The sequence below is a fragment of the Tyto alba genome, unplaced genomic scaffold, assembly GCF_018691265.1.
Source record: "Tyto alba isolate M040663 unplaced genomic scaffold, T.alba_DEE_v4.0 Super-Scaffold_1000006, whole genome shotgun sequence".
NCBI classification, from domain to species: Eukaryota; Metazoa; Chordata; class Aves; order Strigiformes; family Tytonidae; genus Tyto; species Tyto alba.
Genome location: NW_024881272.1, coordinates 24,662,543 through 24,686,376, shown reverse-complemented (window position 1 = coordinate 24,686,376; position 23,834 = coordinate 24,662,543). Strand labels below are relative to the sequence as shown.

The 23,834-nt window shown below is 55.4% G+C and overlaps 3 protein-coding genes across 3 annotated transcripts in view; 2 read left to right on the top strand and 1 right to left on the bottom strand.

The window, feature by feature from the left end:
• ZSWIM5 (zinc finger SWIM-type containing 5) overlaps positions 1–4,103 on the top strand; it is a 98,883-nt gene extending 94,780 nt beyond the window's left edge. Inside the window, exons 12-14 of the mRNA XM_042786368.1 lie at positions 668–831; positions 1,127–1,208; positions 1,576–4,103. Of these exons, the coding sequence (XP_042642302.1) occupies positions 668–831; positions 1,127–1,208; positions 1,576–2,438 (1,109 nt within the window). The 3' untranslated portion in view covers positions 2,439–4,103. The remainder of the gene's footprint in view (positions 1–667; positions 832–1,126; positions 1,209–1,575) is intronic.
• A 1,045-nt stretch (positions 4,104–5,148) lies between these two features.
• On the bottom strand, positions 5,149–8,747 carry UROD (uroporphyrinogen decarboxylase). The gene is made up of 10 exons (XM_033000555.2): positions 8,671–8,747; positions 7,592–7,704; positions 7,423–7,502; positions 7,160–7,222; positions 6,864–7,061; positions 6,448–6,609; positions 6,181–6,318; positions 5,936–6,036; positions 5,610–5,676; positions 5,149–5,426 (listed from the first exon to the last, which is right to left on the bottom strand). Exons 1-10 carry the CDS (start codon positions 8,691–8,693, stop codon positions 5,262–5,264), a joined length of 1,110 nt encoding a protein of 369 aa, XP_032856446.2. The 5' UTR covers positions 8,694–8,747; the 3' UTR covers positions 5,149–5,261.
• Positions 8,748–8,913: 166 nt separating this feature from the next.
• LOC104366353 (E3 ubiquitin-protein ligase HECTD3) lies at positions 8,914–23,549 on the top strand. Its single transcript, XM_042786369.1, has 21 exons — positions 8,914–9,373; positions 9,463–9,623; positions 10,052–10,144; positions 10,386–10,521; positions 10,929–11,044; positions 11,328–11,441; positions 11,854–11,936; positions 12,317–12,482; positions 12,959–13,040; positions 13,983–14,165; positions 15,378–15,430; positions 15,760–15,824; positions 16,258–16,361; positions 16,680–16,799; positions 17,153–17,242; positions 17,569–17,775; positions 18,165–18,294; positions 18,741–18,815; positions 19,048–19,129; positions 19,252–19,323; positions 19,615–23,549. The coding sequence occupies exons 1-21, from the start codon at positions 9,041–9,043 to the stop codon at positions 19,697–19,699; spliced, it is 2,550 nt and encodes an 849-aa protein (XP_042642303.1). The 5' UTR covers positions 8,914–9,040; the 3' UTR covers positions 19,700–23,549.
• The last annotated feature ends 285 nt before the right edge of the window (positions 23,550–23,834 follow it).

Below are 23,834 nucleotides of genomic sequence, written 5' to 3'. Positions count from 1 at the left end.
GCTTCCTGTGGCAGGAGACCCACAGCATCACTAGGTGTTGTGCCAGGAACACCTTTCTTTGGTGGTATCTCAGCCTCAGTCATGACAGCTGCATTCCTGGCCTGGGACATCCAGGACTAAGCCTCAGTGAGTCTGGGTGACCCTGACCCAGCCTTTGCTAGCCTTGCAGAGGGAAGGAACCTAGTGGACAAAACAGTATGTGTGCAGCAAACAGCTTTTCTTCTTTTTAATGTTCCTAAATGAAGACTGACCTTTCTGCAGCTGTTCAGCACTGGGCATCTCACCAAACCCCTCCTTTGTTAGGAAAAGTTTGCTTTATAGCTGTCAAACTTGAGCCCAGGGTAGAACATCCAGGTGCCTGGCGATGTCTGCTAATGCTCCAGGACATGTCTGACATCACTCAGAGTTCTTTGTCCTCTCTGTGAGAGGATGATCTCGAGCAAGGATGGGTGCTGTAGGATGTGTCACCTCCTAGGAGGACACCCCATTTTGCTGTTGGACTGCAGGGCTTGATCCAGCATCCCTGTGCATCCCTCCGTGTGCGTGTCCAGAGGGGCTGGCCGTGCTGAAGGGGCTGGTCACCACGCAGTGCAGGCAGAAGATGGGGCTCGAGGGCAAGGTGGGGAGAGGCCGAGCCGTCTGACTAACTGTTCTTGCCTGCACCCAGGGGACATGCTGCGCCTACGCACGGTGCTGGAGGCCATCCAGAAGAACATACACTCCTCCTCCTTGATCTTCAAGCTGGCCCAGGACGCATTCAAGATCGCCACGCCGGCCGACAGCAACTCAGACACAACGCTGCTCAACGTGGCGCTGGAGCTGGGGCTCCAGGTATGGGATGGTGCTGGGGATGCCGGTGACCCTTCTGCCCCACACACTGCGGCAGTGACACTGGTGATGGTCTTCCACCAAGCAGGCGGTCCCCTGTGGAAGGAGTAAATTCATGCCTGCGTGGCCCTGAGCAGGGGAGCGCCGCCCTGGGCTTGCTGCAGTTTGGGTGGAAGCAAGGCAGCACTGGGGACCCAGCAGCCAGCTGGGACAGAGGGATTTTTGGGGAGCACCACTGTGTTGGGTGGCCTCGTTGGAGCCCTGTGGGGCAGCCGGTCACCCCAAGTTTGCCTCGCAGGTGATGCGCATGACCCTGTCCACCCTCAACTGGCGGCGGCGGGAGATGGTGAGGTGGCTGGTGACGTGCGCTACCGAAGTGGGTGAGTGCCTCGCCATGCTGGGGGGATCCGACCCGCATACGATGGGAGCAGGATGGGCACAGGGATCCTGGGGTCATTCATAGCCCTGGGCATCTGAGCTCTCCTGGTTCTCCCATTTCTTCCTGGGTTACTGGATGCACCTCAGAGCATGGGCTGGGGCCACAGCGGTGGCTGGGTTTGGGACTGGGACAGCACAGGGTAGCCTATGCCTGTCCCCCTCTGCCCTGTCCCTGTTGGGGCAGAGGCAGCAGCTCAGCACCGCTGCGGGCTGGCTTTGCCCTGGCTCCAGGCACCCAGAGTCTCAGAGGAGCCCCATGATCCGAGCCAGGCTCCAGGGCTCTGCTGTGACCCCAGTGTTTTCTTGCAGGGGTGAGGGCCCTGGTGAGCATCCTGCAGAGCTGGTACTCCCTGTTCACTCCCACGGAAGCCACCAGCATTGTGGCGGCCACGGTGATGTCCCACAACACCATCCTGCGCCTGAGCCTGGACTACCCACAGCGGGAAGAGCTGGCCAGCTGCGCCCGCACCCTGGCCCTGCAGTGCGCCATGAAGGACCCGCAGAACTGTGCCCTGTCCGCCCTGACCCTCTGCGAGAAGGACCACATCGCCTTTGAGACCGCCTACCAGATCGTCATCGACGCCGCCTCCACCGGCATGACCTACACACAGCTCTTCACCATCGCCCGCTACATGGAGCACCGGGGCTACCCGCTCCGGGCGTTCAAACTGGCCTCGTTGGCCATGACGCATCTCAACTTGGCCTACAACCAGGACACACACCCGGCCATCAACGACGTGCTCTGGGCCTGCGCCTTGAGCCACTCTTTGGGCAAAAACGAGCTGGCGGCCATCATCCCACTGGTGGTGAAGAGCGTGCACTGTGCCACGGTGCTCTCGGACATCCTTCGCCGCTGCACCATGACGGCCCCAGGGCTGGCCGGCATCCCCGGCCGCAGGAACTCGGGGAAGCTGATGTCCACCGACAAAGCCCCGCTGCGGCAGCTGCTGGACGCGACGATAAGCGCCTACATCAACACCACCCACTCCCGGCTCACCCACATCAGCCCACGGCACTACGGGGAGTTCATTGAGTTCCTCAGCAAGGCCAGGGAGACCTTCCTCCTGGCGCAGGACGGGCACATACAGTTCGCCCAGTTCATTGACAATCTCAAACAAATCTACAAAGGCAAGAAAAAACTGATGCTGCTGGTGCGGGAACGGTTTGGGTGAGTCCCGGCCCCCGCCACGCTCACTGGCAGGGTCCGGCCGCAGCACGGGGACTCGGGAGAGAAGAAGGAAGGAAAGCAGAGATCACCTTCCCCCCATCAGCAGAGGCTGCTCTGTTCTGGTCTTCTGTTTCTTTTTTTTTTTGTTTTCTTTCCTTTCTTTTTTTTTTTTTTTCTTTTTTTTTTTTTTTTTTTCTTTTTTTCTTTCTTGGATTTAACCATTTCACACGCTGAGAGGATCCAGAGATTCCTTGGGCACAAACCAAAATGCAACCACAGGGAAAAAGGATGGTTCGCTCAGCCCCCTGCCCTCCCTTGCCAATACCAAAAGCTAACCTGGAAATTTAATACCTCTTTCCTGAAGGAAGTGGTCGCTGGAGGGATCCGAAGGTTGCAAAGTGCAAAAATCTTTAAAATTATGTGGGGAACTACAAAAAGGAGAAAAAAAAAAAAAAAAAAAAAAAAAAAAAAAAAGAGCGAGCAAAGAAACCCGCGACACTAGAACCTCATACGTCACCAAAAGCGATGGCTTTGCAGAGCGCTTCTCCCGCCCGCCCGAGACATGCAAACTCCTCTATTTGTGAAGATACTTCAATAAAAACAAGTTAAAGTAACTGTTCTCAGGGATTGCTTACTAAAAGTAACACAAAAAAAAAAAAAAAAGCATTTATGATACTGTAAATACTATAGTATATGTGTCAATTATTAAATTGTAAAGTTATAATTATTTATAATTCTGTCTTTTATTTGGGGGATACTTGAAATTGTCGTGGGCTGGGGCGATTATTTTTATTATTGCTATTATTATTGTTATTATTATTATTATTATTATTATAACTATTATTTAAAAAAACCACACAAAACAAAACCACAGACAAAAAGAGGAGGAGGCACGTGAACATTTCTCAGGTTCCCATGGCATCGTCAGCAGCAAGAAGGGTGTGGGGGGAGGCAAACGTCCGCTCAACTTGCAGCCCTGTGACGGACAGACGGACAAATGGACAGAGGAGCAGCAGCCCAGCGCTCGAGGACAACGAAGGAAGGGACTCGGGGGTGACGCTCGCTCAGACACGCGTGGATGCTGGTGATGGAGGACACGAGCCCCTCGCCTCGCACACGGCCATCTCCCGGCGGGCGCAGGGGTGCGAGGTGCCCGGCGGGCAGGCGGGCTCCTGGGGGGGGAGCGGGGGCAGGCGCAGCCGGGCTGGCTCCCAGCTCCTTTCTGCTTCCCAGCCCTGTGGTGCGGCCAACGCTCAGCCCTTCCCGGCTTTCCCCTGGGCCGGGGACAGACTCTCCAGCCCCGGGGCCAGTGGCTTTTCAGTTTTGGTTCATTTCTTTGCCAGCGGGTTGGGAGGGCTGGGGTGGGCCAGGGCTGGGCTGGGCTGGATGGTGACTTGTAGTTAGAGAACGTGGGCTAGTTATTTGCTGTCTGGTTTGACTTTTAATTTTTTGGCAAGTGACTTGTGTCCGCGCTCCGGCCAGGAAACCAATTGTACTCGGTCTCTGTTGCCACCGAAATAGTGGTCTTCAACCAGTCTGTTTCTCTTTTTTCTCCTTTTTTTTTTCTCTTTTTTTTTTTTTTTTTTTTTTTTTTTTTTTTGTGTGCGTGCGTGTATGTGTGTGTGCGACCTCTTCATCTGATGTTTAATAATAAAAGGGATGAACGTTATTGCCTGTATCTCTACTGCCTTTCTCTGAAGTCAGAGGAGTCACCATGCCTGCTGGACAGCCTGGCATCGCGCGTGATACGAGCAGGGCAGAGCCCCGGGAGGGAAGGCGGCATCGCAGCCCCTGTGGTACCCAGCTCCTGTGCCCCAAGGAGGGGGACGGAGCAGCGGCAAAGCTCAGCGTCAGCAGGACCCTGTCCTCCCTGGTGGCACTGCCTCGTGTGTGCCAGTTAGGGCAGCGTTGGTGCCCGTGCCTCGATCCGTCCTACAGCCAGCATGGACGCAGTGAGTGCGCTGCAGGGTGGGATGGGGTGGCGTGGAGTTACACCCCGGGGTTCCTGGGTGCTGCTGGCACCCTGGGCTGCTTTCTGCAGGGTTTGCAGTGCCCCGGGGCAGACTTGGCCCTGAGGATCAGAGATGGGGAGGTGTGCATGGGGGAGAGATCTCCAGGACCAGGGGGATGGTCCCAAAGAGGCTCTGGGAGCTGGAAGAGGGTGACGGCGGTGCTAGGGCTGTGGTGTCCCTGCCGCCATCCTAGCCAGTGTAGCACGGTGCTGGGGGTGTTAGTGGCTGGAGGGCTCCTGCCCCGTGGCTGGCTGTCCCCCCACATGAATCCCGCTGGGTCTCCCACCCACAGTGGGAGGCCCTGGCTTGATATTCCCACCCAAGCAGGACTGAGGTATGGTTCAGGCTGAGCTTGTGGCAGTGGTGGGCTGCAAGGCCCCAGCTCCCAGGCTGTGATCCCACCAGCCTCCAGCTGCCTGGCCCCTTGCAGGGCTGAGCACATCCATACTGCCAGGAGCTGCCGATTGTGTTCTGGGCTCACATCCCCTCTCACAAGCCCTTGGCACAACAGCGTGCAGCCTGGCATAGCAGAGGGACCCTCCACACACTATGCTGGCACCCTCATTTCCCCATTCTGATATGCAGGACAGGGCTCAAGAACTCCCCCTGACCTCACATGTCCCACTGCCAGGCTGCCATCACTGCCCACCTCTTCCAGGGCTATCCAGTTCCCCATCCCCCCAGCCAGAGCCACACGGCTGCTGTGGAGAAGGCGCTGGTTTAATGCTGCAGCCCAGCCTGGAGCGAGCCTTGTGACAACACACCATTTGGGGTGACTGTGTTCAAACCAGAGTCCTGTCCCCAAGCCCCCAGGCTCAGCTGTGCTTGTTGATATGGCGGGAATGAGCATGCACGGCCTCCACGAAGGCACCCACGTGCTCCGGGCTCATGTCAGGGTAGAGGCCATGGCCCAGGTTGGCGATGTAGCGTTGGGTCCCAAAACCCTCCAGCATCTTCTTCACCAGCTCACCAATCTTCTCCTGTGGGCACAGTGGGAAACCATGTGTCAGCCCCATCCAGCCCAGGGTACTCAGCCAGCGGTCCCCAGCCAGCCTGGAGGACTGCTGGGACACAAGCCAGCACTGCAGGTGGGGAAACTGAGGCAAGAGACCTTTAATACAGGCTGGAAATAGACCGCGTTGCTGGTGATGGCCACAGCTCACCTTGGGTGCATAGAGAGCGCAGGGATCCAGGTTCCCTTGCAGGGTGACATCTTTCCCTATCTGTGCACTGCAGCAGGGAGAAAGCAGGTAAGCTGTTGCGTGTGGTGCAGAGGCTGGGGGTAGCTGGGTGCCTGCGGTCCCCCCCACAGCACACATGGGATCCCTCAGTGCAGCCCCTGGTTGCTGTGAGCTCTACGCAGAATGGGGGCCCAATCTCCCCACCACTGGAGCAGAAATCTCCAGGCCTGGGCTGGCTCGGAGGAAGAGGTCAGGGTACCCAGCCTGGGGTGCTGCCCAGGCATCTGAGCGCTCTGCCAGGCTCTTACCGAGCTTCCTGCGGCCGGATGGTCCAGTCGAGACCAACCACCTCATAACCAGCACGGGCTAGGTCACGCAGCGCGTAGTGTGCATCCTTTGCAAAGATGATCTGGGGAGGGAGGAGACGAGCAGTAATGCTGCTATGCCTCAGCCCCCTCACCATGGGCTAGACTGGGGGAGGCAGGTACCAGGGGATGCACCTCTCTCCAGCAGCCCTCAGATGCTGAGGTGAATCCGGGCAGCCCTGACTCACCATGGGCACCAGGGGCAGTGCCCCCTCCTTCAGCTTGCTCTTGACAGCCTGGGCGATGTCTCGGATGTAAGGCAGGGCAAAGTCCTGAAACTGCTCTGGGCCCAGGTGCCCCGCGTGGGACTCAAACAGCTGGAGCGCCTGTGGGGACATGGGGCTGGGAGAGCCGCACCTCAGTCCCTCCTTCTCCCAGAAGCTGGACCCTCTCTGCTCCCTTTCCCCAGTCCCCTGCCTTCCTGCCTGGTCTTGTCCCTCTGTCCCAGGACACACCTGCGCTCCAGCAGCCACCTGCCCCACCAGGTAGTCAGTGACGACGTTGGCCAGCAGCTGCAGCAGTCGGTGGCTTGCCTCCGGGTGACGGTAAAGCCAGCTCTTGGCCTTGGCCATTGTAGTGGAGCCGCCACCTTCAATCATGTAGGACATGAGCGTCCACTGTAGGAAAGAGAGGAGTGGAGTGAGTAGGGTGATGGAGATGGAAGAAGACACAAGGGGCTGGTCACAGTGCCAAAGGTAAGACCTGTGAGCACCCTAGAGCCTGCAGCACAGCTGCTCCTGCATGGAACGTCCCCCACCTATGCACCCCTATAGCACCCTCAGCTCTAGGGGTGTCATGGTTGGTGTCACCCCAGAAGAAAGAGCAGAGAAGCCCAGCTGGGAAGCCCACATGGAGGAGTCACATCACTTACAGGTGCCCCAGAGAAGCCGATGAGAGGCACCCTGCCCTCCAGGCTGTGTCGTGTCAGCGTGATGGCCTGGAAGACATAACCCAGCTCTGCCGTCACATCCACCTTCTGTCTCAGTTTCAGCAGATCCTCCACCTCCTTCAGGGGCTCTGTGAATGTGGGTCCTTTGCCAGGGACCATGACAACTTCCATGCCCAGTGCCTGGGGACAGGGGAGAATGGAAGAAGCAGGAATGGTGGGGACACTGGACACAGCCTCATTTCCGGCTGCTGCTCCCCACCACCGGCCAGGGGTCTCACCTGGGGCACCACCAAGATGTCAGAGAAGATGATGGCAGCATCCAGGGGAAATCGTCTGAGTGGCTGTGGAAGGGAAGAGGCAGCATCAGCAAGGGGCTGGGACCCTGTCCCCATTGGAGGACCTGGACAAGCACATGGGGCAGTGGGGTCCCCAAGGACTGCACAACTTCGTGGGGCCACCCGGGGCAGCCAGACCCAAGTTTTTTCCCCATCCCTATCTAGGTGGGCAGAGGGAACACACAGACCCCCTGGGGGATGCTCACTTGCAGCGTCAGCTCACAGCACAGTTTGGGGCTCCGGCAAGTGACGAAGAAATCCTGCGCTGCCCGGGTCTCCCGAAACTCTGCAAGGGACCAGCACGAGCATTATGGGGTGTGTGCCAGACCCCACCTCACTGTCCCGTGTCCCCCCTGCATGCCTCCGCCTGCTCACCGGGAAGGTAGCGCCCCGCCTGCCGCATGCACCACACCGGGGTGTGCTCCGTCTCCTCCCCGCGCGCTGCTCGCAGGAACGTGTCATTCTTCAGCTTGGGGAAGCCCTTGGGGCTGTGGATGAAAGAGCAGATACGGGTTGTTACACACGAGGGGTCTGGCTGCCCTGCCAGATCCCTGTGGCTGAGGGCAGGGGGTGCCAGGGCCAGCGGCTCGTCCCCACTCCCCAGCCAGTGACTGCAGGAAAGGGCTTGTACCCAGCTGTGACAAAAGTGACAAATGCTCCCTATCACAGTCCAGGGCCTCTTCCTGCTCGGGATCTCGCGGCTGTCCCCAGGGAGAGGCGATGCCCAGCCCAGGGCCCCACGAGATTAAGTTATCGGGGTGAGCAGTTGCTCCCGTCCGGAGAGATTTAGAGACAGCGGGATGTGGGGGTGGGCAGCCCTGCCACTGGTGTCCCCGGTCCCTATCTGCGCCGTGCAGCCCCTGGAGGCCCAACCACCTGCTGAGGTGGCAACTACATGTCCCCAACCTCCCCCCCCGCCATGTCACCACGGAGGGGCTGCTGGAGCCTGGCCTGCCCCAGGGATGGGGACCCGGGGCCACTGCAGGGAACAGCCAGCACCATCCTGCTGTGGCAGGCCAGGGCTATGGGGACAAAGGGCCCAAAACCTCCACTGTGCGACCAGTGACTTCGCTGCCACACCAGTGCCCCTGCTGATCCGTCCCAGCGCAGGATCAGCATTCCCAGTGCCACACCAGTGCGCGTCCAGACCCCCCAGCATCTCACCAGTGACCTCAGTGCAGGACCCTGGTGCCAGCACCACACCCCCAGGGCCACACCAGCGTCTCACCAGTGTCCCCAGTACAGGACCCCAGCGCTAGAGCACCATTCGCGGGGCCACACCAGTGACCCCAGTACAGGATCCCAGCGCCAGAGCGCCGCTCTCAGGGTCACACCAGTGTCCCCCATGCAGGCCCCGGTGTACGCTCCCTCCTCACCGCACTAGGAGATGGGGAGGGCGGGCGCAGCTCTGCTCTCTCTCTGCTTCGCCGCCCTCCCCGTCCCTGGTTACTCACATGAGCCGCTCAGCGCCCTCCATCCTCTTGCGCCGCTCCCTGGCCCCGCCGCGGCTTCCCGACACGGCCCGGCCCACCCCTCCGCGTTCCGCCCCCGGCCCACCCCCACCGGCACCGCCATCTTGCCGTGGTCCCGCCTCTCCGTTGCGCCGCCATCTTGGCCCGCCCCCTCCGTACGCCGCCATCTTGCCCGGCTTCCTCCCTCTTCTGTACGCGGCACGGGCGCCGCCATCTTGCCCTACGTCCGCCCCACCGGGCGCCGCCATCTTGCCTCGCCGGCGGGCGGGGTTTGCCGTAAACCTGCGAGTAGCGACCCGGCCGGTGTGGGGCTCGGTTGCTCTCCTCTTGTACACGGTGCCCGGTAAAGGCGATGCGAGCGGGCGGGGAAGCGCCGCACCAGGTGCTGGGCCGGCTGCGGTTCCTGCTGCAGTGCAGCGAGTGCTTCCGCCGCGCCCGGGCGCTGCCCGCCGCGCTCTGCTACGTGCCGCGGGAGGTGCAGTACAAGATCTGCAAGGACCCCGCCGCCGCCGCCGCCGCCGCCGCCGCCGCCCGGAGCCTGCTCAGCGTCTGGGACAGCCCGGGGCCGGCGCGGGGCGGCAAGCGGGCGGCGAGGGCCACCATCGAGGTGCGGAAGGGCGGCTGCCTCCGCGCCACCGGCGAGGAGTACTGCAACGGCGCCGGGCTCTGGGTCAAGCTCAGCAAGGTAACGGCGGGGCCGGGAGGCCGCCGCGGCCTGCGCTGCCCGCGGAGGGGCCTGTCCGTGCCCTCACGGGAGCCGCCTGTCCCCCGCAGGAGCAGCTGGAGGAGTACCGGAGCGGCTGCGAGCTGGAGGAAGGCTGGGTGCTGGTGTGCAAGCACGCCGACGGCGGGGACCGGCTGGTGCCGGTGGAGTCCACGGAGCGGATCCAGCGGCAGCAGCAGCTCTTTGGGGTGGACTATAAACCCGTCATCAGGTGCGGGGCCGCCGGCTCTGGCTTCCCCAGCTCCTCCTTGCCCGGTGGAGAGCAGGGAGGTTCATGCCCCCCCGTTCACCCAGGCCCGACTGCCTGGGGTCTCGGCATGATGCCCCTCTGCCGTTCCAGCCCTGGACTGAGGAGCCCCAGCCCACTTGGCCCCTTCTTCCATGGAAGTGAGGCAACAGGGATGCCAGATGTGGAGTTAACTGGGTTTGGCTCCTTCACTCCGCTTGTCACCTGCCTAGCGGGCTGTGGACTGGAAGAAGTAGAGATGGTTGGAAAGGAAAAGCTGAGGCTGGGGGTGGTGGAGTATGAGGTGTGGTGGGGCTTTACACCCAGATCTTCCTCTTCCAGCTACTCCTCGACTACCAGCTCCTTCTTTCCCCTGGGGTTTTCTCATTCCCCGCTTCTCTGGGTTGTTTCAGATGGGAGCAGGTGGTGGATCTGACATACTCCCTGCGCCTCGGAGCGAAGCCCAAGCCCATGGAGCAGGATGAGGCCGCAGTAGAGAAGCTTCGGTACGAGCAGTTTCCCAGCTTCTGCAGTGGTTGGGTGCGAGCCGCGGTCTCTCCCTGGCTGCTCAGACCAGGGCGAGAAGGGGAGAACAGCTCTCCTTAGCACAGTCTTGTCCTAGATAAGTCTGCACAAAGCACAAAACAGGGCAAGACCAAGGCAAGCAGGACATCGACCTGCAGTCTGTGACCTGTTAGCCTGACTGCCCCTGACTCTCCAGAACCATTAATCCCTTTTTCCTGGTAGGTTTGTGCCCCCAACATGGACTTACGAATGTGATGAAGACCTGGTGCATTTCCTCTATGATCACATTGGGAAAGAGGATGAGAACTTGGGCAGTGTCAAGCAGTATGTGGACAGCATCGATGTCTCATCCTACACGGTGGGTTAACGGGACAAGGCTGCATCAGCCCTGCTGTGCCATGTGCTGCTCTGGGCTGGGCTGTGTTTGAGGATGTGGGAGAGAACCCTGGGGCGCGTCATGCAGCATATTGTGTAATGTGGCTCCTGGAGGGTCTGTGATCCGAGAAGCGAATGCTAATATTAGCTGCTAAGCTGATTTTAGTGAGGGTTTGATATTCTGTACTCTGTGTATGACTCCAGAGCACCTTGGAGGGTCAGCTGCAGTGTCCTGTGTATTCTGTACTCCCTGTGTCCACCCCCAGACCAGCAAAGGGAACAGGCCAGTTTGACTCCCTCTGGCTCCAAGATTCATGACGAGAGTAACCACTAAGGGGAAGTTAATCCTACCTCTGTCTGATCTTCCTTTCATTCACTGCCCTCTTCCAGGAGGACTTCAATGTGTCATGCTTGACTGACAGCCACGCCGACACGTACTGGGAGAGTGACGGGTCCCAGGGCCAGCACTGGGTGCGGCTCAACATGAAGAAAGGCACCATTGTCAAGTGAGGCACATTTCCCCTGTGTGCTGGCTTGCTACTGGGGCGAGCCCTGCAGGCCCCGCTCTCTGCATGAGTCCATCATGGCCCAATTTTGCCCTGTGCTCCCTGCCCCTTGGCCCTTGCTCTGGTTCTGGGCTTGAAGGGGTCCTACCATTGTCACAGGTACCTGGGGATCCCAGCACTAGCTGCATGTGCTTGATAACAAGTGTGACCAGGCAATGAGGGGAAGCAGCAATGGGTGTTCAGGTACAGGTTCCTTCTCGTCATTTCATGCTTCCCTTTGCAGAAAGCTCCTGCTGACGGTGGATACCACAGATGAGAACTTCATGCCCAAGCGCGTTGCTGTGTATGGAGGCGAGGGGGACAATCTGAAGAAACTGAATGATGTTGGCATCGATGAGTGAGTAGATGGAGAGGGTAGCATGGCCCTTGCAGGGGCCAGAGGTGCTGGACACCCCAACCCTAAGTAGTCGTGCCAGCACCAGCCTGGTTTAAGAGGCTCACAGCCTTGGGACAGGCATTTTCCATCTCTGAGCTGCAGGTTCACTCTGCCTACAACAGCAGATGGCACAATCATCAGGGCTCTCCTGATCCGATTGTGGGACCCTTCGGGATCATGTCGCCTGGACCTGAGGCACCAGCAGGTTCAGGCATTTGGCATAAGCCATGTTGTAGGCAACTGGGTTTGGGTTCCTGCCACAGGCTCCCATTTTAAATAATGCAAACCCTCTCCCCTTACAAGTGGCCAAGTGGATTTTGGCAGCACAGGCAAGGGAACAGCTCTGCAGCCTTCATCTGTGCTGTATTTGCAGGAGCTACATTGGGGATGTGTGCGTCCTTGAGGACATGACGACACACCTGCCTGTCATCGAGATCCGGATTGTGGAGTGCAGAGGTAGGGCTGGGGGTTATGGCCACATCCATAATGCACCTGTAAGATACTGCACGTTAAGGGTTTGTTCTCGTGGCTTGTAATTCATGGCCCTGCGGGCTATTTCAGACAAGATGCAGAAGAACCACGGGAAACTGCAGGGAGACCTGGAGGTTTGCAAGCTCTCAGCTTTCACCCTAGCTTCCTCTGCCTTCAGTTACTATTTTTTTTTTCTTCTGTAAATGCCCCGCTGCTGCTTCACATAGGTATTTCAGGCTCTCAGGGCTGAGCCCCAGAGCTGGTGGAGGTGGTCACATTTCTACTGCTTTTCCTTATAGACTTCCTGTGCTGGAAGGTTTTCTTTCTCATGATCTTAGCATATCATCCATGGTCTTCCTTGGTAGATGATGGGATTGATGTTCGCCTCCGAGGCATCAAAATCAAATCCTCCCGACAGAGGGACTTGGGGCTCAGTGCTGACATGTTCCAGCTGCCCAATTTAGTGCGCTACCCTCGCCTAGAAGGGACAGACCCTGACCTGCTGTACCGACGGGCTGTGCTCATTCAAAGGTACTGTATGGAGGGGGGCAGGTAAGTGGAGTGATGTTGTCTGTAGGGCTTGATGACATCTCCAGCACCAGTATGGCTGGAAGCTGTAGATCTGTGTGACTCCCCTTGGGACAGGCATCCTGTGCCCTGGAGAAAATAGCAGTTATTTGGGAACAATCTGTGGTAACTCTGCTACACTTTCAGAGGAATTTTGCAGCTCAAGTTTGTAGCGTCTTGTGTGTTGCAAGCGCAGTGTATCTGTGCAGTGTGTGGGGCAGGGGCATGCAGAGTCGCTTGCAAGGGGGGTGCAAGGTCCCTGCACTGCCCAGGGAGTGGGAATTTAATTCCAAGGGGTCTGCGATGTAAAAGACCATGCTGGGTTGGGTTTGGACCCGTTGCTATTTTTCTGCTTGTGTCCAGGGGTGTCTGGTCTGGAATCGGCTTGTGCAGATCCCTGTCCCTCCTGTGTCACAATACCTTCTTCTTTGGGATTTTAGGTTCATCAAGCTTCTGGACAGTGTCCTGCATCACTTGGTGCCAGCCTGGGACCACACTGTTGGCACATTCAGCAAACTCAAGGTGAGCAATTCCCTCTGTGTCCTGTGGGGTCTCAGCCTGGCAGGTTGATTGTGCTTGGGCTGTGGCAAGGGAGGCAGTCAGTGCTTGTTGCCTTTAAAGCAGCTCAAGGGAAATACCTGGCCAAGCTCAGTTCATTAAAGCTGTGAAAGGTAATACTGTTTAGAGGCTAGATTCCTGCTAAAATGCTGATGTGGAAATATGTAGTGTGGGGTATCAAGTAGAATCAAACCAGAGCACTTCACCCTCAAAAGGACTTGGACTTAGCAGCACTGGGCATGTGAGCTGGACACACATCTCCTCTGAGATCTCAGCCCAGGACACTCTGTTCCTGCACTTGCTGCCAGCAGCTTTGAGTTGGCTGTGTCCAAACAGCAAGGCTTTTACCAGTAACTTCTTCTGGCTTTAATAAGCGTTTGATTTTCATCTTTTTTATAAGACTGAGTTCGTCCCTCCAGTTGTCTGTTTCCCTTACATCCTCCCCCAGAATACGTGCTGGACATCGTTGGGGTAGCCCCATTCTGTGTGTTTCTAGGCCTGGTGTCAGAAAGTACTGTAATTCCTGTGCTGGCTCAACATAAGACTCAAAGAATTTGAGGATTCTTGTTTGTCTAGAGGAGCTTGCTTTGATTACAAATAAGAGGGACAATAAGACCAATGTTTTGGTGAGAGTGAGGGTGAAGGAGAATCTCAGTAATGCTGGAGTGTGAGCATCAGATGACAACTGATGGAGAGAGGACTGGGCTTGGTATCTCCCTTAAGCCAGAAAGCAAAATCTTTCAGAGGCAGAGTGGAACAAATGTTGTCAAGGAGAATGTGTCTGTGTGTGGAAGGCAGTGGCCCTGGGAAGGGGAGAGACCTGGCAGGGCAGTGACTTCAGTAAGAAGTAGGTGACGTTTTGGACACTAGGCACTTCTCACATTTTGGACGTATACCTGTTGGCAGCATATCAAGCAGTTCTTGCTGCTGTCCAAGAGGCGCACAGCTCTCATTACCCAATGTCTGAAGGACTCAGAGACCAGCAAGCCCAATTTCATGCCGCGGCTCTATATTAACCGACGCCTGGCTATGGAGCACCGAGACAACCCTGCCCTGGACCCCAGCTGCAAGAATGCTGTCTTCACCCAGGTACTGGCCCTCCTGGAAGGGTTCCCGCTGCTCTGGGGAAAGCAGGGCATCCCAAAAGCAAAATGAACCACACAGAGGTGGGTGGAAGGGACAATTGGAGCTGGAGATACCTGAAGTCCTCAAGGCCTCTTCACGTGACTCACAGTCTCTACAATTACATGTGCTGATGATCCCATATCCAGGTATAACACCTTGGAGGGATTTGGGGTCTCTGAGTTAAAGTCTCTATCTTGGATGTTCTCTGTGGCATGTTGCTAATGCAGAGCATAACAATCTCATTAGACTAAAAGTGCAGCAAAGAATTCTTGTGTGACAGCAGTAATGCAGCTGCATACAGTCCTGTATTGTGGCTAGCAGGTCGAGGGAGGTGATTCTCCCCCTCTGCTCCACCCTCATGAGACCCCACCTGGAGTACTTTGTTCAACTCTGGGGCCCTCAATATAAGAAGGACATAGACCTGTTGGAGCAAGTCCAGAGAGGGGCCACAAAGATGATCAGGGGACGAGAAGGTTGGGGTTGTTCAGCTTGGAGAAGAGAAGGCTCCAGGGAGACCTTATATCAGTTTTCCAGTACTTAAAGTACTTAATGTACTTACTCTTTTTCAGGGACTATAGTGATAGCATAAGGGGTAACTGAAAGAGGATAGATGTAAATTAGATATAAACAAGAAATTCTTTACTGTGAGGGTAGTGAGACACTGCAATAGGTTGCCCAGATACCTGGAGAAACTGTGACTGCCCCCTCCCTGGAAGTGTTCAAGGCCAGGTTGGACAGGGCTCTGAGCAGCCTTATCTCTAGTGGAAGGTGTCCCTGGCCATCACAGCGGGGTTGGAACTGGATGATCTTTAAAGTCCCTTGCAACCCAAACCATTCTATGATTGTGGTCTTACAGCAATGCAGATCTTCCTGTTGTCATCCTCCTGCAACCTCTAAAAGATCTATTGCTCTGTGTGCACACAAACAGCCCAGACTGCTGCGAGGTTTGATATGTGTTCAATGTACCTCCAAGGCCAGAAAGCTCCATACAGTGGTTAGCACTGTAATTTATGTTCCCCTAACAAAAATGAAGGGCTCCTAGACCATTTAGAGATCATCTCTGGATAGTATTTAAAAGTTTAGGGCAAACCAGATTTCTTCCAATTTCCTGCCTTTACCTGTCACTGGTTCTTCTGGAAGGGGGATACCAGCCTTGATCTTCTCTGCTTGTTACAGGTTTATGAAGGCCTGAAACCCTCAGACAAGTTCGAAAAGCCTCTAGATTATAGGTAAGAGGTGTTTGGGGGTGGGAGAGGAGCTCCCAGCACTGCATGACATGTTCTCTGTCACAGCAGGGTGTTTGGGAAGCCTGTGTGTGTCCTGTGCTCTGGAGAGGGCTTGCTAGGGCAGGAGCCAGCTCAGCCATGGTTTCAGGGCCTGTTCCCCAAGGTGTCATCTCCCTCCTGAGGATGCATCTGTCTCTGGAGATTGAGATCTTGTCCTGTCCTAAGCACAGGCTGGTCCACCCTAGTCCCACAGTGTTCCTGCTGTGCCTGCTGCCTCCCCAACATCTCCTTGGCTTTGAGCAGCACCTCAGGGAGTGCCTGGTTCTCTGCAGGTGGCCATTGCGTTATGACCAGTGGTGGGAGTGCAAATTCATCGCAGAGGGCATCATCGACCAAGGTAGGAGCTGTGTTAATCAAGGGCTCCTTTGGAGCAAAGCTGGGGGTTGATGGGGTAACTCTTGCTCTAAGGGCTCTTGTTTGCTCCCAGTGTTTGCCCAAGAAGGAGAGAGGGAAGGCAAGTTGCAGTGTCCTGCACCACTGGCCACGTCCCAGATAAGGAGCGCTGCTTGCTGGGATGGGGACCAGACCACCATTAGTCACTAACAGCAGCTTTGACAGTGCCAGTGCTCCCTCTGGCTGTCCTCCACAGGCCAGGCAGGGATGTTATTTCTCCTGCCTTATTTTCTCTGGTGCCCTAAGGCTCTGGCAGGAGTCTTCTGCTCAGCTCTGGGCCAGGTTGGACCAGAATTCCTCATCTTTGCTCCATAACTGTGAGGGTCAGCACGTGGGGAGTTCACATCACTAAAAATGCCCTTCTTTTGGGGTTGCAGGTGGTGGTTTTCGGGACAGTCTGGCGGACATGTCGGAGGAGCTGTGTCCCAGCTCAGCAGACACCCCCGTGCCTCTGCCCTTCTTTGTCCGCACGTCCAACCAGGTGCTGTGGGTTGGGGTATTTGAGGCAGATCTTTCTGTGCCTGGCAGTGCAGTGCTGTCCCTGTCCCCCTGCATGCCAGGGACCTACCTACTTTCACTGATCTGAAGCTTTTCCTCGTGAAGAGTTGGGTAGATTGCTTTGTGGCATCTCATTTTATGATATGCTGACAAGTGCCTGGATACTTGTCTGTCACTAGGAATACTTCCAAGGAGGATGGGGTGTTTAGCCCACTCCTGAGAGGCACTGCAGGTACCAAGTTTGTGGCACTTCATGGTGTGCTGAGATCATGACTTGGAGTTTTGCCTCTCACTTCTGTAGGGTAACGGCACTGGAGAAGCCAGGGACATGTACGTCCCCAACCCTTCCTGTAAAGACTTCCCAAAGTATGAGTGGATCGGGCAGATCATGGGAGCAGCTCTGAGGGGCAAGGAGTTTCTGGTAAGATTTCAACCCTGTCCCTGTGTGGAGGTTTGGTGCAAAGGGCAAACCCCTTAGACCCTTAGACAGCCTGTCCGACAGGAGTGTGGGAGGGCTCTGTGGTCACACACTGGGACAAAAGGTGTTTGGCAGGATTTGGGGCCAAGGGGTTAGGAGAGCTCACAGCCTGAGTTTTGGGAGATGCTGCTGGGAGCTTGTGAGAGGGTGTCTGGTCTCTGCTCAGCTATGATGAGCTCTGCATGTGGACACAGGGAGCAGGGAAGTTCCTTTGTATCCGCACTGTTGAGCCGTATCTCCATCTCGGGGGATGACTCCTTTCACACAGACTCAGCAAAATCCCTGTTCTCCTTCAGGTCCTGGCTCTTCCTGGCTTCGTATGGAAACAATTAACAGGGGAGGAGGTCAGCTGGAGCAAAGACTTCCCTGCTGTGGACTCTGTACTGGTGAGAGGGACTGGGAGGCTGTGCCTATGCTATTCCTTGTGGCACTCAGCAAGGTGGTGATTTGTGTTCCTGTCCTCTTGTACTTGCTTCTTCCTGTGATGTGTCAAAGAAACACACACAAAAAGGGCACACTTAGCATTTAATGCATCCTATTGCTTCAAGGATGCAATGCCCCAGGGCCTGCCAGACAGCTGTAGGGCAGTATATCCCACGCTGTGCTGCTGTCGCAGTAACTCCAGCCCTTGCCTGAGAAGGGAGGAGGTGGGGGCTCGGGCACACCACTGCCCATTGGGCATCTCTCTAACACTCATCTGGGGCCTGGGCAGGTGAAGCTTCTGGAGGTGATGGAAGTCATGGACAAAGACACCTTTGAGTTCAAATTTGGGAATGAGCTGACCTACACGACGGTGCTGAGTGACCAGTGCATGGTGGAGCTGATCCCCAATGGCAGCAGCACGGTGGTGCGCTACGAGGACCGCAAGGAGTTCATCCGCCTGGTGCAGAAGGCTCGGCTGGAGGAGAGCAAGGAGCAGGTAATGCTGTCCTGTATCATCAGTGGTTATTGAGTTCCCGGAGATGTACCCACCTCGTCTCTTCCTGGTGAAATGCATCGTGGTTGGTGTCTCTGCTCATTAGCACAATAATAGGCAGTCCTTTTTGGTGGGGTCCTGGAGCCTGGGTTGTTGTTGAGAAGCAAAGTGGCTTGTAGTAGTATGAGAGACACAGGGTTTATTCCCAGTGCTGACACAGGTTTCCTGAATGAATTGGGATGCATCTCTGTGGGATCCTGTTCCCTTCTTCGGATTCCTTGGAGCATTTGCTGAGCAGTCACATGGTTTGCATCCTGTTGAGTTGCTGGGCTCAACCACAAGCCAGGGAAATGGGCAAGACATGCTGCTTACCTGCCCTGTCTCCTTTTCAGATCATGGCCATGCAGGCTGGGCTGCTAAAGGTGGTGCCCCAAGCTGTTCTTGACCTCCTCACCTGGCAGGAGCTGGAAAAAAAAGTCTGTGGAGACCCTGAAGTCACAGTTGATGCCCTCAAGAAGCTCAGTAAGTGAAGGGCTCCACAGAAACTCCCTGAAAACAAGATCATCCCATGCTAGGACAAGGAGGGGTGTGGGAGAGCGATATTAGCCTTTATTACAGTGAGAATGTGGGCCTGTATACTTCCTGCCTTTAACTGGCTGCTGATGGGGACAGGGGTGTCCCTTGTCTCCATGCTGGGCCTTGGAGGAGAGGCTGGGGCATCCCTAGGCTGCCAGTACCTGAGCTTCTGTGGAGCTGAGATGTGGATCTGGATGTGCTTTCTGGGAGGGGCCTGACTGCATGTGTCCCTTGCACCTTGGGTCTATGAGCTTACGCCCTGCAGGCACCAGGAGGTTTCTTCCTGCACTGGCAGAGGAGCTGTGGGTGGTGAGCAGGGGAGGCCCTGCTCTAAATTATCCATGAGGAGCTTGGATTTCTAACAAGCTCTTTTTCTATATCCTTTCTGACAGCCCGGTTTGAGGACTTTGAGCCACTGGACACCCGCGTTCAGTACTTCTGGGAAGCACTCAACAACTTCACCAATGGTGAGTGATTTGCTCTGTCCCTGCGTATCTTGTGCCATGACAGCCCTTGCCTGCTGGCTGGGAACTGGGAGGGTGGAACCACCCTCCTTGCTGCCTGGGGAACAGATGGGAGCCAAGGAGAGCAAGCAGCTGGGCTGGTGGAACTGATTGCCAGCACTGGGGATAATACCTGGAGGTGGCTGTACTCCACATCACTCCAGGGTCTGCTCATGTCTTTGCTTTTCCTTCACAGAGGATCGCAGCCGCTTCCTCAGATTTGTCACTGGCAGAAGCCGCCTTCCAGCACGGATCTACATCTATCCAGACAAGATGGGGTGAGTCCATTCTTCTGTAGACTTCAAAGGCTGACAGATCCCAAGCCAAAGGGATGTGTGATCTGGTCTTCCCTGCCTTACTGGCCTGCTGTTTCTGACCAGTTTGTCACCTTTTCCCCAAGCTCTGAGACGACAGATGCTTTGCCAGAGTCATCCACCTGCTCCAGCACCCTCTTCTTGCCCAACTATGCCACGTAAGTTTTGGTGCTTCTCTACATCTGGGGCTCTGTGTGTTTGGGCTCTCTTCTTAACCTCGATGCTGACCTGTAGGGCCCCATTGCTTTGTCACACTTATGTCCCCCTGCCTGTACCATGTGGCTGCCGTGATTCTCCCTGTGAGCAGTTGGTGAAGCATAATCTCCATTTCAGAAAGCATCTTGTCCTCTTAGCTGGCAAATGCAGAAATGGCAACAACTCCTTGTCTTTTTTTCTCTTTCTTTTTTTTTTTTTTTTTCTTTTGCCCCCCTGGCTCCTGCTATCCCTAGAGCCAAGGTATGTGAAGAGAAGTTGCGCTACGCTGCCTATAACTGCGTGGCCATTGACACAGATATGAGTCCGTGGGAGGAGTGATGTTACAGCCTGACCGAGGAGCATGGACAATCCTTTGACAAAATGGTGCAGTGGGAAGAGCGTCCTTGTCCCCCCAGGATGTGTGTATATATAATAAACATACAGGTGTGAAGCCTGGCTCCCAGCAGTGGTAACCAACACCTCTTTGGATCTGGAGGTTTCGGTCTTCAGCAGAGTGGGAGCTAGCTTGGAGTGTAAATGTGATCGCAATAATGAAACGCTGGCCCTGCCCTCATACATCAGAAAGGTCTGATAGGCTTTTGTAATGAGTTTCTTCTTCATTTGTCCCTCTTGGCAGCTCCACAACTTTTTGCTCCTCCCAGGCTGCACTCTGCTGCAAACAGCAGTGGGGTAGGGCCACAAAGCTGCACGGCAGGTTACAGCACAGGACAGAGAACTGTGAGCTGCTGCTGAGACCACGGGGGTGCTCAGAGATGCTCAGTGTGTCCTAGCCTGAGTGTCCTGACCACATTCCCTTGCCTTGTTCCAGCTGTCATCCCAGGTCAGTGGAAATGAGATCATTCATCGAGGTTTAAGAAGAAATGGGGCAGGATGGTGCCAGGTGCTGCAGGGGTGCCTCTGGCCACCAGGTGTCATGACAGACCTGCACAGCAGGACTGTGGGTGCTGTCAGGAAAGGGCTCCCATGCTTTTACATCACACAAAATCCCAGTTCCTGTGACCATCCATGGTTCCCTGCACCCCTTGCACAGCAGCGACTGCGGGGGGAGCTGCTCCCCTACAGGCGGGGGGAGCTGTCTGCTTCCCTTCTGCTCTGTAACCTTCACTTTTGCATCCAGCATGCTGGTGGCCTAGCAGCTGTTCTCCCAGGCTCTAAAGAGCCTTGGTTTTCCCCAAAAGCCAGTATTACAACTAATCTGTTCTAGTTTTCATGGAGGTGTGCAGGCAGGGCCAAGCTTTTATTCCAGACAGCAGGGGTTATAGCAGGAGCAGGCACAGCAGTTCCAGGCTCTGCTTCCCTCTACTGTGGGGAGGTAGGTGGAAGTTTCAGGTGGACAGGGAAAGCCTTTGCCCCAGGGGTGTGGAGAGACTGTGGCTACAGAGGGTTGGAGCTCCGTGAGCAGATGGACATGCAGGGTGTGAGCAAGGAGCAGGCGATGAAACCTTTACAACTTCAAGACCATTGGAAGTGTTCCTTGATCTTCCCTAGTCGTTGCCTAGCACTGTGAGCTACCAGATGTTGGTCCACTTTTATACCCCCAGCTCCATCTTCATCCTGTGTGGCCTGTTGGACCACCACTACTAAGAGCTACTGAGTCAGTGGGGCTAATGCTGTGAGTAAGGATTTATCCTGTCTTAACTCTTGATGCCTTTTTCTCCTCTGTTGAAGGAGTCGGTCATCCAGAAATCACTTCCAGTTGTACAAAGTCTTTCCCTTCACCAGTTTCCTTTGAAACTGCTGTATTTATAGACCTGATGAGGGGATTTGTACTAAACAGGATGTAGGACCAGGACAGAGCGTGTGCTGCTATCTCCCACATCACAGTGAGAAGGAGTATAGAGTGAGCAGGGAAGCTGTTTCTGGCAGCCCTTGCCTGCAGCAGAACCTTCTGTGCTTGGCTGGGTGGGTGTGAAGTCATGTCTGCTGGAGGAGATTTTCTGTAAATTCTAGAGTTATCTCAGAATTGAGCTCTGTGGGTTTGTGACTGATTTCAACAACCAGTGTGGACAGGAGCAGAGCCAGTGTGATACCTTTCCATGCTGGTGGCTGAGTCACTTCCTAGGGTGTCTGTTTTAAATGGGCATGAGCAAGCTAGTGAAAGGACTTTGATCTGCTGGCTTGGCCCTTGTTGGTGAAGGAGTCTTCAGCATCGAGCTGGGATTTGAAATGAGACATCCTAGATCCTTTGTGGCCACTGACATTTGGGTGGAATTGATCCTGTTTTTTCCAACCTTGCCCATTTGTCTCTAAGGAAGATCAGCAGGAGGTCACATTATTTACTGAGCAGAACTAGAAGTAGCAAGAAAAAATGACTCCTCTCTGGTGCTTTATTGCCAGGCAGGGGACAGTTGGTTGATGAGTCACTTGGGGCGGGATGGATAAAATAGCCCTGGTCTGGTGGAGTGTGAGATGATGTCACCAGTGGCAGTGGGCAAACTAAGAGCCACCTGGAGCTGCTTGGGGTGACCAGCTGCAGGGGAACAGGCACCTCTGGCTGAGACATCTCCAACAGGTGACCACTGACTCCCCTGGCCTTGGTGGAAGGAACTGCAGCTAATGAAGGGTAACTGAGGTAATTGTGGAGGTACCCAGAGCAGCTCAGGTTTCTCACTGAGGGATGAGATGCTTGGGCACCTCTCTTCCCTCTTGTCCCCCCTGTACACAGTCCCAGCCCTCTGTGATGAGGGGAGAGCTGCTGTGCAGGGTGCTGAGAGCAGAGCCTGGCTGAAGTGGTGGGATCCTTCCCTAGAAGCATTGTGGCACCTCCATCCTTGGAGATGCTTAAGACTTGTCTTACAGCCCTGAGCAATCTGATCTCTAAGTCTTGCTCTGCTGGCTTCAGGTCTAGGTCCTCCCTAACCTGAAGGACTTGGTGACTGAAATTACCAACCCCAGCTTTTCCCACATTTTTGTACTCTTTCTCCCAGCAAAATCTTTTGGCCCCTGACCTCTCACATCCTTGGGTTTATTTCTTACCACTGGAAAGAATGCTGCACGAGGGCTTGCTGGAGCTCTGGTGTGAGTACTGGAGCTCTGAGGTAAGGATCTAGCTGGTGACAGGGATTTCTATTTTAAAAATAAAATACTTATAGTAACAGGACCCTGGCCCTAGCAGGAAGGCTGCAGTTGGGAGCTCAACCAGGATGGTCTGGGTTAAACCACTACAAGCCTATTGAGAAAAACATTGTTTTACCATATATGCCATTGTTTTACTCTCCATTTTGTGTTATGACCATATACATGTCGGAGAAAGCTGCTGCTGTGGTGATATACCAGGGTGTAGAGCTGTGAAAGCCCTTCCACTTGCAGGAAGAGCCCGTCGCTGTAGTGAGGTCTCAGCTGAGATCTTTTAGTGCATGGTCAGAAGAGGGTCTGGACAAAGATGAGCTGAGCAAGGACACCAAGATAACCCACAGCTCATGCTGTTGAGTTTGCTGTGCAAAGGTGAGCTGGCAAGGGGGAGCTGGTAACCTGCCTGGATCTCCTCTGCATGGTTCTCTGTTTCATCTGTGGTGTTTTAAAGCCAATCACAAACTGAATTTCTGCTATGACAACCCAGCGAATTGTAGAAAAGGTCAGCCTGGCTCAGCTCTGGCCAATCTCAGGGGCCCAAAGTAGATGTTATTTCAGTGCTGGGTCATGTTCCTTCTGCTCTGATCTCCAAAGCTGCCGGGAGGAGCTGTCTCCTACCATATTTGACAAGACACAAATCAAATGCCCCTGCCTAAGCCTCCTGCTGCACGTGGCCTGGGGGGAGGGAGCCCTCCTGGGTACCCGGAACCAGAGGCTGCGTGTTCCCACCCCATCACCCAGTCTCAAGTCGGTTGTGATCTATTTTCAAGCCAGTGCTAGTGTGAGGAAGGTGCTGGTGCCCCTGTGCTGCAGAGAGGACACAGCTGTGTGTCAGAGCTGTGCCTTTATGGGGGGGTAGGGATGAGCTGGGGGAGGGACTGATGCCCTGACGGCTCCGTGTAACCACTCGCTCTCTCCTGACTTCAGCTTGCTGAATTGTCATAGAATAGCTTCAGGTGATTAATAACAAAGGTGTAGTCTAGCCGTTCTTGTTATTCCACTAATACCCTGGAGTATGACAAGCTATAAATAGGTTGACAGGATCTGTCTGTCCCTACCTCATGTAGGATCTGAAATAAAGTGAACGAACTAACTACTCCTGGCCTTCCTGATGACTTGTCTGGTCTGCCTGGGGCTCCTGCATCCTTCTGTTGGGTTAAACAGCGATAGAGACTGGTGTCCTGAGAGGCGGCTGGAGGTGAAGCAGAAATTGGCCCCATGCTACCCTTTTCACACAAAGTGGTGTCGTGGAGATGGCTCGGCAGATTAACTGGCTCAACTCTTTGCAGCAGCTCTGCAACCAGTTTTAGGGGGTGACGTGGCTGTGGAGGGAGGGCACAAGACCCTCCCGGGTGTGGTGGCTGCAGTTAGGAGCGAGGCA